Source organism: Lissotriton vulgaris, chromosome 5, assembly GCF_964263255.1.
Source record: "Lissotriton vulgaris chromosome 5, aLisVul1.2, whole genome shotgun sequence".
Lineage (NCBI taxonomy): Eukaryota > Metazoa > Chordata > Amphibia > Caudata > Salamandridae > Lissotriton > Lissotriton vulgaris.
Genome location: NC_141693.1, coordinates 983,000,354 through 983,019,954, shown reverse-complemented (window position 1 = coordinate 983,019,954; position 19,601 = coordinate 983,000,354). Strand labels below are relative to the sequence as shown.

At 44.7% G+C, this 19,601-nt stretch overlaps 1 protein-coding gene across 4 annotated transcripts in view; it reads left to right on the top strand.

Annotated features, from left to right (window-relative positions):
- The window catches only part of EDRF1 (erythroid differentiation regulatory factor 1), a 346,290-nt gene that overhangs the window by 165,883 nt on the left and 160,806 nt on the right, over positions 1–19,601 (top strand). For all 4 annotated transcript variants that reach the window (XM_086922577.1, XM_086922576.1, XM_086922575.1 and 1 more), the window contains one exon: positions 6,364–6,624. In XM_086922577.1, coding sequence (XP_086778703.1) covers positions 6,364–6,624 — 261 coding nt within the window. The remainder of the gene's footprint in view (positions 1–6,363; positions 6,625–19,601) is intronic.

Below are 19,601 nucleotides of genomic sequence, written 5' to 3'. Positions count from 1 at the left end.
GCATTACATGGGGTACTCTGGGTTCACAGTCACCTTGGCGTGTAGCTATGGCCCTAATCACGATGACCCTTCACTACTTCTTCACTACTCTGTGGGGACGTATACTAGACATAGGCTCCTCACATGTGTTATGGGGGGGGCGGGGGGGGAGGGGGGGGACGACTTCAACATAGCCTTGCACCCAGCAGTGGACTGCTCCAACCCCCTTCCTCACCATTACACTAAGACACGCAAAGAACTCTTGGGGATATCGGAGGAATACTGGCTTGTAGATGCCTGGAGTTACACACCCAGCTGGGAGAGAAGGTACATATTTCACACCGGGCCACGGCATGTGGTCTCGCATGGATTACTGGCTTTGCTCACAAGGTACAACTCCCTGGATTCAGTCTGGTACTCAATTTGCCCGTAATACTCTGATCATGCCCCTGTGTGCCTTGAGATAGCCCCCCAAACGCAGTGGCTACCCCTTTTGCAGGCGGCTAATACCCGAGACCCTTCTAGATACAGTCTTCCAGGCCGAACTTGGGGAGGAAATAAAGGATTTCTTTGACCGAAATAAAGGTTCTGTAGATCAGATGACCACGCTCTGGGAGGCCTTTAAAGTCACTGTCCTGGGTATAGGTATGTCCAAGCATTTCAGGGTCCACTGTGACATCAGACTGACTCTGCAGTGACTGGAGGTTGAGATGCGGCGTCTCGAGGCTGACACTTGGAGTGATGGATCTGGCACAAATAGAGCTTTTCTTCGAGAGAAGCTGACAAACTACGTAACCACTGCACCCTGTGAGGTGAAGTTCTGAGGCAGGTACTTCACTGCTCGCCGCTATGGGGAGAGTGAGCGACCCGGCCGAGCTTTAGCTACTGATATTGGACAGCCTTGTTTTTCTAATTACGTGTTGGAGGTGGTCGATGACAAGGGCGCCCGACAAAGAGACAGTCAGGATATACTTAACACATTTACCAACTTTTACAAAAATCTGTATACAACACAATGTTCTTCACCCCCAGACTTCGCTCCCCTTTTCGGCGACATTAGCCTAGGATGGCTGGGGACACGCAACGCAAATTCTTGGCCGCACCATTTGAGGATGATGAGCTGCGGGAAGCCATTATGCAGATGCGGTCGGGCAGGGCACCGGGCTCTGACGGCCTCCCCAATGATTTTTATAAATCATACATTGATCAACTACTCCCCATATTAAAAGAAGTTTTTCTCAAGGCCCACGAGTCGCAGGTTCTCCTTCCCTCAATGAGAGAAGCTCTTATCACGTCACTGTTCAAGCCAGCTAAGCCCACTGACTGGTGTGAACCTTATAGACCCATGTCCTTACTGAACACCGATACCAAGATTCTTGCTAAATTGTTGGCTAATCGTCTGTGCCTTCTCCTAGATAAATTAGTTCTTCCTGATCAGGCGGGTTTTATACCCGGTAGAGCGACATCCCATAACCTTCGTACTTTTTTTTTCCATCTTGCAAACAGTTGATCCCAAGTAAGCATTAGAGGCAATCTTTTGAGATGCCTCCAAGGCTTTTGAATAAGTGGAATGGGATTACAGGGGACTGCCTGTTGGTTTCCTATCCTGGGTCCGATTGTTGTATACGTCACCTACAGCGAGAGTATTGATTAACTGGTACACCTCACCATCCTTCTCCCTGTCCCGAGGCACCTGCCAGGGATGCCCCCTCTCTTTTTTGCCCTGGTAATGGAACCCCTGGCAGCAAGGATTAGACAAAATTTCAATCATATGGGTCTCCGCTGCTTCCTACGCCCTGTCGTCCTATCCCTTTAAGCGGACGATGTTACCCTCTATATAAAAGACCCTCGCCAAAATCTAAATCCACTCATGTGTGAATTTGTTAAATTCGGTGGGTATTCTGGCATTAATATAAGTTGGACTAAATCACAAATTTTCCCGTTGACTAGTGTCGTCACTCCCTTTGAGATGGACTATCCTATTGTATGTTGTGACAATGAGGTCAAATATCTGGGGATCCATGTTACGACGGATCGCGAAGAACTTATGCGCCTTAACTATGGATGTGTTTTAGAGCATATCACTGGCTGTATTACCCGCTGGATAGCGCTACCTCTGACTATGGCTGGTCGTATATTTCTTATAAAAATGGTCATACTACCGAAATTCCTTTACTTGTTCCTCAATATTCCTTACGATCACGGGCGGCATTTATTTAGTACTCTCGGGTCAGAATTGATTAGACTAGTCTGGGGTGGCAAGCCGCCCCGCATCCAATGGGACACACTGACACGACCTTATGAGCAAGGAGGTTTGGACATTCCAAACTTTAAGTTATATTACATAAGTGCGCAGGAAGGCTTCACTCACTACTGGTTCATCCCCCTGCTACACCCCCCATGTCGCCACCGAACCTTGGTTTTCGGACCCGATTCCAGTGGCTGGTGTTATAATCTCCAAAGTGGAACCCTGGGGAAGAGATCTGACTTCCGTGGACTGCACGAAAAATGCTTGGGCCCGCATCTTGGTATACACGGCAGTACCTGGTGTATATTCCCCTCTTCTACTGCTAGCCTATCACCCTGATGTTGTGTTGCTGCAGGAAGCCATATTTAAAAACATGGCACGCACTCGGAATATCCGTACCTGGGGGGACCTCTACGTTAAGGGTAAGTTCCGCACTCTCCAACAGTTGTCATAATCCCCCACCCTCTACCATGGAAACATTTCTATATGCTCGCCTAAGGCATGGGGTACAAGCGTGTCACTCCACGTTCCCCTCTGAGCCATCCACTTTGACACCTCTACATCACATCCTTCAGGCAGATTCCGCTTCTCACTTGGCGTCCACGCTTTACCACTCACTGTATGTTGACCACGACTACCTGCCTTGCACCTCCCGAGCTAGATGGGGGGCAGAGCTGGGCCAGGAGTTATTAACCGATTAACAGTGGAGCTATTGCTGTCAACAGACCGAAAAGGTCTCTTCGAATAGTAGGCTTCGTATCATTCAGTACAAATTTCTCCAGGGCAGCTACTATACCCCAGTGGGGCTGCACAGGTATGGCCTGCGTGACTCCGATAGCTGTGCTAGATGTCGAGCAGGACAAGCAGATTTCCTACATCTAGGGTGGACATGCTCTGGAGTGTATGACTACTGGCAACAAGTTCTCGAGGCCCTGGACTCCATGACTTCCTCATCTATACCCAGGTCTCCACTTATTACGCTTCTAGGCCATACTGCACACATTCCTGTTACTTACAGAAAATTTGTGTCCTTTTGTCTTGTTTTGCCTAAGTGTTGTGTGGCCTGCAGGAGGGGTTGCGGCCGTGCACCTAAATTTAAGGAGTGGCTAGGCGATATGATCCTTTGGCAAGAACAAATATGTACATATCCTGAATTGCCCCCCCCTGCTCCTCACGACCCCGTGACATATGGTGCCCGCTGCAGGCATACTAGTTGGAACACCCTGTCGCTGCTGACTCATAAACCCACACACTTGTTACAGGTTCCTTATGTGCCTTTCTTCTGTAGTTGTGAAATCTGCTGTGTAAAACTCACTTCTGTCGTGTTGCTTGTGTTGAAATGCACAGAATGCTTATGCCATCGTTGATCATACTACTGTTAAATGCTTGCAATGTATCTTGTCCCGCTTTGATATCTCTCTACTTTGAATGACAAGGTTCCTTATTTGATGATTGCAATACCCAACCAGCTCATGATGATAATGTACTTTACTGTACTTGTTGAATGATCACTTGTATCTTGCTGACGGTTTGTTTCAATAAATATTTATTTTTCAAAAATGATGGCATTCCCACCAAATATGAATCCTAGAGCCACAGTGTCCACATTGCCATCAGCACATTAGGCTAGCAGATGGAAATATTCTGCCCACCTTAGTGGGGTGATAGTGCGATTCATAAAGCAGTTTGTAATGTAGTTATTTGGAGAATGTTTTAGTTTCCAGTAGTATAACCTAGATCCTGCTGAGACAGCAACCTGGCGAGATGTTTCTCAAACATAAATTTTTTCTTGTGTGGTGGCTAGTCTAATTTCTGCATGCCCTGGCTCATCTGGGCATACTGTAGCCATTCAGTTTCTTCCTGATGGAAATTAAGTTTACACTGCGTAAATGATCCACCATTGCGCCCGCCCCCCAAAGCAGGACGGTTGCGTACAAACCACACATTCATTTTGTTGCAGGTGCTGTGAAGGCACAGCGTGATTCCGGCTTCGTCCTAAAAGACGTTTCCCCCATAAATGTCATCACTGCATTACACAGGGCCAACTTCATGGTTAGGGGTGTGCATACATCCCCAAGTAAAGTCTTGGTCAACTAATGGGAATCGTATTAATCCCTCCCATTTAATGCTCACCACTCATCACTGTTAGTGAAGATGCTTCGGATTCTACATAGTACAGCTTTTGAACACTACCTGATCATTCACGGGCAAACTTAACGGTTCAAATTCCTAACCCTCAGTTTCCTTTCCCTGTCAACACTTTGAGACAGGCTTGGCTTTATAGTGCTAGATACAAATGTTAAAGTAACTAACGACCATTAAGATAGAAAAACAGCATATCTTTGGTATAGCGTCTTAATTGCAGTCACAAAATGTTAACAAGCATTAACAACGCTAATATGTCTGCCCTTGGCAAACTGGTGCTAATGTTATTTATTTTCTTTTGAAGCATATGCCACTAGCATAAAAAAGAATAAAAAAAGATAGGATGTTACTTCCTGAATGTGACCGCAATATGCCTCGAATAATACAGCTAAATGGGAAAAAAGTAAGCATTCCTTAGAATTTTAGTAGAACATTCCAGGTGCTTCCTAGCTGGCAGATGTACATAGAACCAGTTTTTAGTTTGAATGTACAGGAAAATATATTTTTTATTGACGTAAAGAAAAGGTATTGTTGGTTTTAAATTACTGCATCTGAAGACGTAGTTTAAACATGCAAGGATAACTAAGAATGTAAAAGGATACCAAATGCAAAGAAAATAATATTTGCACTGTAAAGTATTGGCCCACTAGCAGCGACATGCAACTGCACTTATTATTAGGTTGATATGCACAAGCAATCAGGCAAAATGCTCACACTGCAAGAGAGCCATATTGCTAAAGTGAAGTTACCATTGACCCATGCTGCTGCTGTGGTGAGCTGAAGCAAAATGCGAATGACATTTGAATAGACCAGTGGCTCAATAGTTAGAGGACTGACCAAAAACTCCTTTATATATTTACGTTATACTTATTTTTTCATTTTTTAATTGAGGCTGGATAGACCGATTCCAGAATTAAGACTTTTCCCCCTTATGTTCATCTTCTTACCACCTTGCCATTATGTATCACAGTCTAAACCAATCTGCTGCCTACCTAAGCCCGCAATTTGAACTTAACCAGCTTCTTTCTAAATGTAACTACGGCACATGCCTTGGTCTTGTAGTGTCGTACTACTGCTTGAACCACACATCAGGGAGCTTCTCAGGCTGCAAGACCACATAACGTGACTGCTGCTTAGCAGACACCTCCAGTGTATCTTCATGAGCCTTGGTGCACTTTACATGTCAGTGATGGCTCAGCCTTTCCAGAGAGATCTTAGTGACTACAACTTCTCCCTCTAGATCTGTCAACCTCCAACGTACATGATCAGCTCACTAACAACTCTCTTCACCTTCCAGTCTAGAAAGAAATGTAACTCAGTAATTTTGACTTAAGATGTTACTGATCACTAAGACAAAGCAGTCATATTTATAGACATTCTCGCACATGGAATCCTCAAATGTCTAAACTTTGCATCTTTATATATTAATTTGTGTAAGTAGCTAACCTACCTCTTTCATATATGTGTTCGTTTTTCCCTATCAAAGACAATTCACTAACCATGATGTCATTGCTATTGCTCAGAACCTTAGGATTAACTCGCATAGTAGATCCTTGCCTTCATGGAACCCCTGACAGTCTGCAGATTGCAGCCTGTTAAATTTCACCTAAAAGTAAGTGAAAAGTGTAAGTGGAAATAGCCATGGCTTTAAAAGAATACATATTGTGGGAAATGCCATTGGCTGATTATTGAAGACAACGGGTGCACTGCAGGTAAGAAGGAAGAACAAGAAGAAAGAGCTCAGTGTTAGAAGAATTAACTTTTAAAAATGGGAGCACAGCTGTTTCTTTTTGCCACAAGACAATCTCTCATGTATTGAACATTCCATGTATTTTATTGTTTGCACCTTTTATTATAATTGTCTATTTTTAAATCACTGATTCTGTGTTAATATTTATCTATTACTACTTATGTTTCTGTGGTGTGATTAATTTCGTTAAGTAATCCACCAGGCATTCATGCTTGTTTTTTTAAATAATGTATTTTTTTAGATTATTGCATCTGCCAATTATATGCTTTCTGAGCTTTTCCAACTTGATGAGCCAAAGAAGGATGACAGTGCAGAGTACCCGTCAAATGGGAATTCAGATGAGAGCTATAGTGAAGAAGAGGAGGAACTGCCGGACAGTGATGAAAATGGATTTGACAGCACCAGTGCAGACATTCCACAAGATAGTAAAGCTGTGGCAGTGATTGAGTCAGTTGGCGAGCTTTCTGTGCCAGAGAAATATAAATCTACTCATCAGATACGAGTAAGAAACCATTTTAGGTGGTATGGGGTAATGCTCAGGGTAATGCAAAAAATAGCTGTAAAGCATATCCAAATTACTTTTGAGCAAGCTTATACAAATTATTTTGGAATAGACAGATATTCACAATGAAATTGATTACCTCGAATTCTCCAACTTACTATTGATTAGTCCTTAACTTTACATTTGATTTTGAAACTTATGAATATATTTTTACTGAGTTGCTTCACTCATTTTATTGGAAATCACTGTTATAACAGTTTGATAACAGAACATATCCTACTAACTGGCTATCATGGTTTTGTAACCTTTGTGCCTAAATCTGCATCCTTTTATTTTTTTGGGAATCTTTTTTTTATTTTACACCAACTGTGGTTAATACACATGCAGTAAATGTTCAAGCACATACACTTACTAGTCCATTTACTCCCTTGTTACCCTTCCTGCCCTGAGATGCACGTTACCAGATGTGGCCTCCCATTGCTCTTCTATCTTGTTTATTTATTTATTTATTTATTATTTATTTATTTAAACTTTTACCGCGCACAGCTACCCACAGTGGGTTTCCCGGCGCTAGGGACAGACTGGAGAAGAAGATATCAGATAGCCAGCATACAGGATCCAACTCCTTATGTGAACAACAGCGTTTTCAGTGCTCTGCGAAAACGAAGAAGACTGGTCTCTAATTTAAGTGCAGTGGGCAGGGCATTCCAATATTTGGGACCAAGATAGGAGAAGGAACGTCCCCCCATCCTTGCCAGCTTAAATCTTGGTATAGAGAAAATGCCAATTTCCGAGGATCGTAAGGTGCATTTGGGCCTGTAAAGTTGCACCAGTTTTTGTAAGTAAGTAGGTGCAATGCCTTGCTTGATCCTAAACATGTAGCATAATGCCTTAAACTTTATGCGGCTGGAGATCTTCAACCAATGAAGATCATGCAAGGCAGATAATGCAGAAGTTCTTCTAGGGACATTCTTCAAGAGTCGCGCGGCTGCATTTTGTACAACCTGCAATACTTTAACAGTGGCTACATCAGCACCCAAATATAGTATGTTGCCATAGTCCAGGCGAGATGTTATCAATGCCTGGACAACCGTTCTACGGGAAGGAATGGGAAGCATCCATAAGATCTTTTGTAGCCACCTGAGAGTAGAAAAACAGGTTGCTGCGACCTTGGTGGCCTGCTGCTTCATTGTTAACTAGTCGTCAATTTGAACGCCCAAGTTACGTACAGCATGTGTGGGTACAGGAAGTGCACCCATCTCATTTGGCCAATGCTGAGGGCCCCAGAGGTTCTTATTTTTCCCCAGAATGACCACCTCTGTCTTCTCCCCATTCAGTTTGAGACAGTTCCTCTGCATCCAGTCCGCCACAAGAATGAGGCCCGACTTTAGTGCAGAGGGGTTATTCTTGTCTCGCCCTGATAGGGAGAGACATCAGAGTAATATCAAAGTATTTGGGGGGTATTTTGGAGTATGTAGAGCAGCCTGGGTAGCGTGATCATTTTGTAAAGGGCAGACCTGCCCATGATTGTCAAGGGGTGTTTATGCCACCTTTCCTCATCTTTGCAGAGGATCCTTTCTAGGTTCAGCTCCATAAATCGTTTGTGAACCGGTGTGATCTCAAAACCCAGGTATTTGAAACCCGAGATAGTCAGTCAGAGATCATCTGTCATGCCCCTCGAGCCCCCCCAGTACATATTACCCACGAGTTATTGTTTTAGTCTCCCCACCAGCTCCACTAATAAAGGGATACCTAGGAGAAGGTAAGGGCTTTTATCTCTAGTTAAGCCCCCTGGTCCCCATTCTATTAAGGGTTCCCTGAAATATGGTTGAGCCCACCCTGACCTATAGGAGTCAGGGTGAATCTGATGATGAAGCATGACACTACTAGAGTATAAAAAATGAATGTTTTCCTTCCCCGCACAAGTCATGTGGAGCTATCATACCCACTAGAGGTGACCCACCCCTCTACACCGTGCACTGTGCATATTTTCCAATAAACCCCATGACCCCGGGCAGGATACCTTTCGATTACATTGATTTATCTTGGGAGGACATTTCCCTTCACAACCTTCGCATCCGAAGGGCCCTCTCAACCCTCTAGATTCAGCAGGTTTTCTTTGTTTCGATCCTTTTTGTTTATCACAGTAATGGCAGCACACCTTCGTAAGGCAGGGTAGCCAGTCTTCCCCTACCTCTGTGACTGGCTGTTAAAGGCAGGTTTGCCGCATGAAATAGTCAACTAGCTCCAAACTATGCAAACATTCTTTCATTCTTGGGTTGACTATCTGTATGCCGAAGCTGCACCTGACTCCTCCTTTTAAAGTGTTCCCCTTCATCTGAGCCATTCTGGCCATGGTTTGGTTTTGTGCCTTTCCCACGGGAAAAAGTCCAGGACTTTCAGATTTGATCCCAATCTTTCAGCCTCTGCTCTGGATTTCAGTGAAGTTGACTCTTGGGCTGCTTGGACCTCTGGCCTCCTCTAGCCTTCTGGTCAAGCATACCCTGTGGAATATGCGGGCTTTGCAGTGGGACCTAAAGTCCTAGTGGCCCAACATCAAAGGGACCTCTCCAGTCACATCCAGATTTCAGAGGAGACTTCAAATAGTCTGCAGTTGTCGTTAGTGAACTGCAATTGGGTCAGTAGCAGACCACTCGCCCTTCCTCACCAAGAGCTGACAGTGGTGAATGGTGGTCTCCAGGGTAAAGTATCTGACGTTCTGTTATTTGGTCTGTCTTTTGCTCAGTAATGCTTTGCTTAGGGCATAATTAAGGGTCCTCTTTCGATTTACTTATGAATGGCAGATCAGCTTTCGTTGTTTGTCACCTGCTGTGGTAAGATTATTTAAAGGGCTAAAAATACCTGTGTCGCCCTTTTCGTTTTGTCATGCCCAAGCTAGACCTTAATTAATTCCTGACCAGTCTGAAGTGCACTCCTTTCGAACCGCTTCTCAGCTGCCCCTTACCATCATGACTGTGTTCCTCATTGCCATCACCTCTGCACGGCCTGTGGGTGAACTTCAGGCTTTTTGTGTCAATTCACCTCACACTTCCTTCTTACTACACTGACTGGTTCTGCAGACATTGACACACTTCCTGCCAAAAGTTGTGACCCCGTTCAATGCTGGTGAAACCCTCACCCTGCCAGTGTTCTGTGATCCGCTTCACCCCTCGAAGGAGGAGGAAAGACTTGATTGCTTGGACCCCAACAGACCACTGAGCTTCTCCATAGATCGTACCAAAGACAACTGTGTGGACAAACAGCTCTTTGGAAGGTTCTCTAGAGCACAAAAAGGCAAGGTGTTCAGAAGAGAAGTATGTACTGCTGGATCTTACCCTGCAATAAGATGCAGTGGCCAAAGGCAGCTGCCAGAAGGACTGCATGCTCATTCTACCAGCGCCAAAGCTGCTATCACAGAGTTGGCATGCAAGTCCCTGTCTTAGACATTTGCCAGGTGACTATGTGGGTGTCCGTCCACACGTTCATGCAGCATAATTGCCTGGACCGTCAGGTTTGCTGGAGAGGGGGGGGGGCATTTTTCCTGCTGGTCCTGCAGGACTTTCTGGTTTGAGTCTGTTCACGGACCCACCTCTGAAAAGGTTGAGCATCGGTATCTATTCAAAAGATGAGGAATTTGTGGCTAGAGGTCTCTATCTGAATAACTAATTACTTACCTTTGGTAATGCTCTTTCTGGTAGACACTCGATCAACTCGCAGACTTCTCACTATCCCTCCCATCCTCCCTGTTCTGTGATAGGACTGTACCTATTAATAGGATCCCAAGTCTAGGAATATGCACACGATCTACCAAGTCAAGTCAAGTCAGAAACACTTTATTCGATTGTTTTAAAATCATAAAAGTATGCTACAGAACCATTTTCAATCATACAGACACATTTTTAAAACAAGTTAAAAAGTTAAAAATTGCTATACACATGAAAAATTCATTTAAAAATCATCTTTACAAACATATTTACAGTAATCACAATCTTATAGTCCCTTGACAGTGTTCAGAATATAAATATAGTGCAAACTAGAATGTCTAGTACATAAATGCTAGCCGCCTGGGGGTAAAGTGCAAAACGTGCAGTTCATGAGTTCATATTTGACACATTTCATGGTTACATAAACAATGGCCAGTTATTCAATACAAGCAGTTAAATTACATTGATTATCTGACTTTAATCTTGCTTGCTTTGACCGGATTGACATAGTCAGAAAATTGGCTACCCCATACATTACTACTGAAGTTTCCATGAGTTGTAGGTACAATAAGGCTGGTTTAACCTGCACAAAACCTCTCAGAATTGGTTTAATATATCTTTCCCTCCCATTCTTATATAAGGGACAGAAAAACAAAAAATGTAGTATATCCTGATCTGAGAAGTAGTCACATTTGCAGGGAGCATTTTCGTGAGGCTTACACCATTTTTCAAATTCACCTAGCAAAAAATGTGCTTGATTAAAACGAAATTTAGTGAGGACCCACCTATGAAAAGGTTTATTTACTATCGTTAAGCAGGATTGAATAGATAACGAAGCAATCAACATATAGTGGGCCCTAACAGTTGGTTTTAAAATTTCGCTAGCCTCTCTCTCTGATTCCTTTTTCTCTATAAAGTTTTTCTTTACCCAGTCAATGTCCTCTCTCATAATGCTCTCGGGGTTTGTATACAACTCCCGTCGGCCTAAATATTCTACTGTACTTTTAATGTATTTTAGCCACCCGATCTTAGCCACGTTTTCCCTCCCCATACAGTCCCTAATAATCACATGGTTTAAAATTAAAGCTGGATTAAGCCATATCCTAATCCATGACAGTAATGGGGCCAGAGTCAAAGAGTCTTCAATGTACCCTATCCCCAGTTCCATATGTACGGGAAAGGCTGGGGTGGATTTTGGAAGGCCCAGTAGGGATCGCAAAAATAAGTTTTCTTCTCTTTGTATATGGGCCAGATTTTTATAACCCCATATCATGGCCCCATACCTCGCAATGGACAGTGTTTTAGCTTTATAAATTGCTAGAATAGCCTCAGGTGGTTTACCACCCAACCTTTTAGCAAAGCCTAGGATGGCGGCAGCCGATCTTTTTACTGCCGCAGCTTTACTTTTGATTTGTGGAGCCCATGTCCCATTCTCATCGAACACCACACCTAGGTAGGTAAAAACTTTTACTTTAGATAACACTGAACCATTACAGGTGAGGGTTTTCATACCATTTTTGCGACTGCCTACTGCCATAACGTGGGATTTCTAAATATTAACTGCTAGATCCAAGCTTTGCATAAAAGCCCCAAAAGAATTTAAAAGGCGTTGTAAACCATTAGGGGTTCTTGCCAGCAATACCGTATCATCGGCATATAATAAAACCGGCATTAAGGAGTCACCCATACGTGGTACATCAATGGAAGCCGTTTCCAGGGTCTTTCCCAGTGAATTAATATAAAGTGAGAAGAGCATTGGTGCCAGAATGCACCCTTGGCGCACCCCCCTTCCTGATTTAAAAAAGGCAGTGCAATTTCCCTCTTGTGACATGCGTATCGTTGCCCTTAAATCACTATGAAGTCGTGCCAGGAAATTCACCAGTGCTTGGTCTAACCCCAGTTCCAAGAGTATTGTCCACAGCTTTGACCTATTAACTAGGTCAAAGGCTGTTGACAAATCCATAAAAGCCAAATACATCATACCCTTTGACGCTACAGTGTATTTACCCAGGGTAAGGAGTAAATTTAGGCACTGATCCTCAGTGCCTCTCCCGGCTCGAAAGCCATACTTGGCTTCACACAGGATGTCATTATTTGTCGCCCAAGTTGAGATTCTTTCCAAAATAACTTTACCCAAAATTTTAAAAGAAGAATCTAACAAAGAAATGGGTCTATAGCATCTAGGGTCTCCCCTTTGGCCCTTCTTAAAAATGGGAATTATAACAGACTGTGACCATGTAGTTGGCGCTTTTTTCCTTTCCAAACTAATCGCATTGAAGACATTGGTGAGAACCACTGCCCACATGCCCGAATTTGATTTAAACATATCGGCTGGTACGCCGTCTGGGCCAGGGGCCTTCTTTCCTGCCGTGTCCTCAATTGCCTTCTGCACCTCTTTAATGGTAAAACTGGCCAAAACCTCTTCAGTTTGGAGCAGTTTTTGATCTAGGGGGTCTACAGCAATGTTACTACCATAGATATTTTGGAAATGCTCTAACCAATCTCGTTCCGCAATATTCACTTCTAACGGTGCATTTTCAATCCCGTTAAATAGGGGGGTATTAACGATTTTCCAAAATTTGGCACTGTCCTTCAGGGTGGCTTTTTCATATAGATCTTCCCATGCCCTTCTTTTAATTTCGTTTTTCCTTCTTAAGATGTTTGCCTTATACTTTTGCCTTTTGCTGGCCACTTACTGTTTATCACGTGGTATCTTATTTAGAGCTTTATATAATTCACTATGGGATTTGGAGCATTCTTTGTCAAACCATCCCATAACCCTTTTCTCTATCTTTTTCGTGTTACTTTTTAGGTCGTTCGATACTTGACAACAAATTGTTTCAAAGGACTGGACTATATTCCCTTCAAATCTAGTAGGGTCCATACAGATGTTAATTTCTTTACCCATCTTTAGGTTAAGAGAGTAGAGAAAGTCCTCAGGGATGATCTTGCTCCATTTGACCCGTCTCCCCTGGTCCTTAGCAATCAATTCTGTAGATCCTACTGTATTCAGTTCAATGTTGTCTCCTTTTGTAAATAAAAACAGATTATTATCTACTTCTAGTATTACCGGATTATGGTCACTGAAGGTCGTCTGTACAGCGTTGTAAAACAATACATTTTGTAACATGCCCGGTGAAATAAAGATATAATCAATTATTATATTGCTGTCCCTAGCGCTATAGGTAGGCACCCGTTCCTTTCTGTCACTGAACTCTGGTTCATGTAAGTCATTTTCTAAAAGAAGTTCTTCTAAGGCAAACCCCTTTTCTGAGTGCTCAAAATGTGGTAGTTGTGGCATGTCAGTGTTGATTGTATCTATAACATGACAGTTCTGTTGACATAGATGAGTATTAAAATCTCCCATCAGGAAAAAATATACAAAAGTGGTCTGACTCTCCCTGTATCTTTTTAAAAACTCCATCAAGGAGTTGATATTGGCATTTAATGCTATACTTTGTATACTGTTATAAAAATTAATGTAAACACATTTATATCTATTAGGCATTGTAACCTCAAGAGCTAAATAGTTTTGGGATGGTGTGTCAAGTACCTTCACAGTGCCTTTTACATTGACGGATATCAAGAACAGCAGGCCCCCTTTATTTCGGCCTGAACTTGATGTCTGGGCAGCTAGAAAATAAGAGGTGTATCCATCTAGCCAAAATTCACAGTCCCTATCCCACGTCTCCTGCAGGGCCACCACATCACTTTTTTTTAACAGGTCCAACCATCTTATATCGCTCCTCTTGGAGCGTAAGCCTGCAATATTCCAGCTCATCAATTGCACTCTGCTATCATTTCCAACAATATTTGACCAAGTATGTTGAGATGGAGGGAGAGCATCTCCTAATTTAGTTACTGCGTTGCCCTTGTCTGTGACAAGTGGGCTAGGGAGTTGTGGCTGATTTGTGGCACAACCTGTTGAGGTTAGTCAATCATTTTCCTCTAAATTGGAAAGGGCAGCAAACCTATTAGTTAATGTAAGATCATTACTATGTTCACCTCCCTGTTTATCACTATTTCTTGGTATCAAGCTTGTTTTCTGTGTGGCCCATGTACTCGGGCAGGGGGTGTATCTAGGTTGTGCTCGGAGCAAGTCCCTTCCCAATTGGGGCTTTTGTATTTTAGGTGGAGGATAAAAATAGCCTAGCGGTAGTGCTCTGATCCCATCTTCCGTCACTTCGGTAGCATCCCAAAATAACCGTTGGGCCTCATGTGGACTATTAAAGTTAACAATGATACAGTCACCTGCAAATTTTTTAGGCGTATACCCCACCCATTTGACCCTTCTGCTTGTTTGGATATGCTCTGATATATTATTTTGGCCAGTACAGTTTGCATCACACCACATCTTAATATTATTTAATTGAGCAATATCCGACTCACATTCTCCAGTTTTCAGTAGTGGTACGTTCACCAGGATAGCAACAAAAGGTGTTGCTTCCGGGGAAAGGTGTACAGGTGGTTCTAGGCCCTGGGAGATTAGAGGTGTCTATTGCAGGGGCTCTAGATGTAGCTACAGCAGGACGGGAGTTGCTCATCTGGTGTACCCTGGTTGTACTAGGGACCGTTTGGGAATTTTCATTACCCACAGATACTGGGGGCGGGGCAGAAGGCATTGGAGGATGTAACTCTCCTATTTCTTCCGTCACAGATTTTGTTTGTATATTTGGCTTGCGAGATAGCTGTGGTGCAGTATTTAAGGTGCATGTGCATGGCCTACTGGGACCAGAGGACAAAAATGTATTAATCCTATCACATTTCCCCAGTATGTCTGCTACACAATCCTTTAAGGTTTCGATAATATCATTAGAAATCTGCACTAGTATCCCTTCAATTTTATCCACAAGTACTCCCTCCACCATGTCTTTCAAAGAAGATTCAATGTCAGTTAACGGATGTCAGGGCTTTTTCCGTAAGCATAATCCTTGTTTATTTGGTCTTTGGATTACACGTTTAGTACGTTTAGGAGCCTGGGGAGTTTGTACATGTGTGCTGGTATCTTCTAGTTGTTGAGCATCTTGAATGGTATTATCTTGCCCCTCATGAGAATTGATATTTGTTAGGCCTTGTGCGTCAATGTTAGGCAAGTTTCCAATGACTATAACTGGATCCAAGGGGATAGGAAGACTATTAACCGTGGGGGATAAATGGCTGTCCAGAATTATCTGTTCTAGTCCCAACTCGCGTTCTTTGGCTGCAATTTCCTTGGTTAGCTTTCCCACTGCAGTAGTTAAATAGTTCATAATACTTTCTGATGCAACGGCTTTGCGTGGTACTTTGGCTTTGACTGAACCCCCATTAACAGAAGTCTGTAGTTTTCGCTTACCCATTTTGAGGAGCAGATCAAAAGGAGGGGGCCCGTCCCGTCCCTCAACGTCCCTAGACAGCCACAGACGGCCCGCCCGGCGTCGCCCGCGCACGTCCCGTGAGGCGGGAGGGACTTCCGGTCTTTAAGCGCCTCCGTCCGTGTTTGTTGGGCGCCGAGGATGCTGGGGGATGTAGTTCCCTGCCGCGTGGTGATCGAGCGGCGTGCTGCCCAGGAACCAGCCCAGCGTCTCCCCCAGTGAGTCAGGCAAGTGTGTCTGCCCCAAATTCGCCTGCGAGACCCCCGCTCTCCTGCAGGGACTTCCGGTCTTTAAGCGCCTCCGTCCGTGTTTGTTGGGCGTGTCACCGCCGAGGATGCTGGGGGCTGTAGTTCCCTGCCGCGTGGTGATCGAGCGGCGTGCTGCCCAGGAACCAGCCCAGCGTCTCCCCCAGTGAGTCAGGCAAGTGTGTCTGCCCCAAATTCGCCTGCGAGACCCCCGCTCTCCTGCAGGGACCTCCGGTCTTTAAGCGCCTCCGTCCGTGTTTGTTGGGCGTGTCACCGCCGAGGATGCTGGGGGCTGTAGTTCCCTGCCGCGTGGTGATCGAGTGGCGTGCTGCCCAGGAACCAGCCCAGCGTCTCCCCCAGTGAGTCAGGCAAGTGTGTCTGCCCCAAATTCGCCTGCGAGACCCCCGCTCTCCTGCAGGGACCTCCGGTCTTTAAGCGCCTCCGTCCGTGTTTGTTGGGCGTGTCACCGCCGAGGATGCTGGGGGCTGTAGTTCCCTGCCGCGTGGTGATCGAGCGGTGTGCTGCCCAGGTACCAGCCCAGCGTCTCCCCCAGTGAGTCAGGCAAGTGTGTCTGCCCCAAATTCGCCTGCGAGACCCCCCTGGTCTACCAGTTTGCTTTTGTGGCCCCGCGTCTGGGGTGCAGCCAGTCTCAAAGGCAACTGACGTGATTGGGTGGGAATGGAGCCAATATAGGCTCGCATGTAATTTCCAGAACGGAACGGCATCCGCGTGGAACCACAAGGTGCCACCGTCTGGCATGCAGAGGTACTGTTGAAATGTTTTCGGATCCTGTCTGTTGCCTGGGAGAATATTAAGAAGTTGACCAATCTGCTGCTAAATAGTCTCTACCAGAAAGAGCGCCTCCAAAAGTAAGTAGCTTGTTCATTCACTGTCTGCGATTCCTATTGGGGTCGCAAATTGCATGCTTCATGAATATTGACGCGGCAGGCACAATTTGCGACCCCATTAGGAATGGCTAGCACTTCACCATGTCTGGGTCTGTTTTTATGTAAAGCAGTCTTTTTTTTATGCAGCCAGTGTTCCTTAAAGGAAAAAGGGATGCTTTTTAAAAAGAAAAATCAAACTTTTCAGTTTAATTTTTTTAAGGGTGGGCAGTGGTACCTGGGACCACTGCCTGCTCCTAAAAGTATTTTCTCACATACTCACATAGGGGAGAGGTTCCACAAGCAACTGAAAACCTGGTTATGCTAATCTCAAAGTATGCTCCAGCTAAAATGTTAGCACTGGGAAGCCCGCTGGCGCAGCCATGCTCTCTACAAATCAGATTAACATAGCAGTGTGCCCAGCATTTGGGGAACCTTATACCTGCAGTGCTGTCTTAACCACATTTGGATTGGTGGCAGGTCCCACTGCCTGCCCAAACCAGAGCCCACAGTGGTGACAGATGTGTTGCTGCTGGGATGTGGAGGTCATCTACGAGAGATGGAGAAAAGAGGACTCTTGTGTCAGGTGGAGACCTGGCTCCATATCAAGCTGTTGAAGTTGCTTGCTGTTTGTCTGAAGGTCTTCCTACTCTCCATCAAAGGTAGTCTGGTTCTGATAAAGCCTTCAAGCTGTGGATTCCACACCTTTTGAGCATTTCTTCTAAGCGCCGGTTTGGATCTAGAAACATTACAGCAGTACCTGTGCATGCCGGAAAGGGGTGCCATGTGGCTCTGCTATGACAGTGTTCCGCTCTAGAAGTGATGTGCGGGGCATATAAATGCACCACTACCTTGCATTGACGTCCGTTCCTTTCTTTCCATGCCTTTCGGCGCGGATCCGGAGATACTCTTGTCTCTCTATTGTACCAACTTTTTTTCCTCAAACAATTTCAGCAGTGTGCAAGAGATTTCACCCCCTAAGGCAGCATTTTTCAAACCCTGTGAGGACTGTCACAAACAGATGTCTGTGACGGATCTTCAGGTTTGACTATGGTGTCTGGGGAGGAGTCATGACTCCAAGATCAGTGGGGACTGTGCGTCGATGAACCCAAAGGTCATCAGGAACTGTGAGGCGAAACATACGTCGGCAAGCACAAGAAACCACAGCCTCAGCACCGCGCCAAGTCAAAGACTTGTTTCCGGAGTCGACGGAACCGCTCTCATGGCCGGTCTTCATCGCAAGGGCAGTATAGTGTACCCGGGACCGCTGGGTGTGAGCACATGTCCTCCGATCAGGCAGCTACTTTGGGAGGATCTCCGTCAACCCCTTGTGATGCCACATGGGATCCTAATATAGTCTTCACTTTTCTCATGTGCAGGCCAATCGACCCCATGTACACATGCCGATTTAAGTTTCCTGACTCGGAAGACAATGTTGGAATGACTTCTGTGCCTCGCATGAGTGAACTCTAAGCTCTCTCAGTGTAGCCACTTAATACCACCTTTTTCCCCCAGACAAAAAGATACTGCGGACCAAGGCAGGATTGTAACCTAAAGTGGTTACTGCTTTTCATGTTGGACAATCCCTCACTCTTGCAATGTTCTTTGCCCCACCCCATCCATCTTTGCCCCACCCCATCCATCTTTGCCCCACCCATCTTTGCCCCACCCCATCCATCTTTGCCCCACCCCATCCATCTTTGCCCTATCCATCAGCTGGACCCTAAAAGAGCTTTAAGGATTTACACTGATTGCACCAAAGACCATCAGAGGTCAGCTCTCTGTGGATTTTCTGGTGCACCAAAAGGCGAGGCAGTACAGAAAAGGATTTTGCCAAGGTGGACAGTCCTCTGCATCATGATTTGCTACATACTATCCAAGAAGCTTTCTCTGGAAGGACTGATTGCCCATTTCACCAGAGCCGAGCCTACCACCATTGCGCTGGCACTTGGAGTGCCTGTACTTGATATCTTTCAGACTGCGGCATGGACATCTCTGTACACATTCATGAAGTCCTACTTCCTTGACAACCAGATCTGACAGGAAGACCATTTTGCTCGCCGTGTCTTGCTTAATTTTTTATCTGAACTATTCCACAGACCTTCCACCTTGGGGGATACTGCTTTGGTTTCTATTCTGTTGGCAAGAAATCTGTAGCTAGAAGTATCTCTTAGAAGAACAAGTTAGTTACCTTCAGTAATGCTCTTTCTGGTTCATACTCTATCTAACCGTAGATGCCTATCCACTTTCCTGCCCCCGTTCTGTTGAATGGTCTCTATTCTAATCTAGAAAAAATCCCAATCTGGTGTCACAAATATTGTTGGGCTCTGCGTCAGAGGGTGTGGATAAAGTCTAGAAATAAAGTGACGACTGCACACAGTGGTAGAGCTGAAATGCAGCTCCGTTCATCACTTCCGAGCAGAATGAAGTCCATGCAAGCCGCACATCACCATCTATTTAGTGGACATGCAAGTAAGGGATTCTAATGGTGTGGGATCTGCAGGTTAGATAGTGTCCACCAGGAGCATTACTGAAGATAAGTATTTTTTTCAATAGGGAGCTACAACACACATCTTTTGTCCCCTTTGACATTGACGGATGTGAATTCTTTCTAACCAAGATTAAAGAGCATTTATTTAAATGTAGAGGATGCAGCATGTTCCTCAATAGTGATTAATAATAGACTCAAACTAACAACTTAAACTGCATGCATAAAAACATTTATTTTTAAAAGGTAATAGTCATATTGGTTAAAACATAATGGTAAAGCAGCATTCAGGGCCTTTCTTAGCT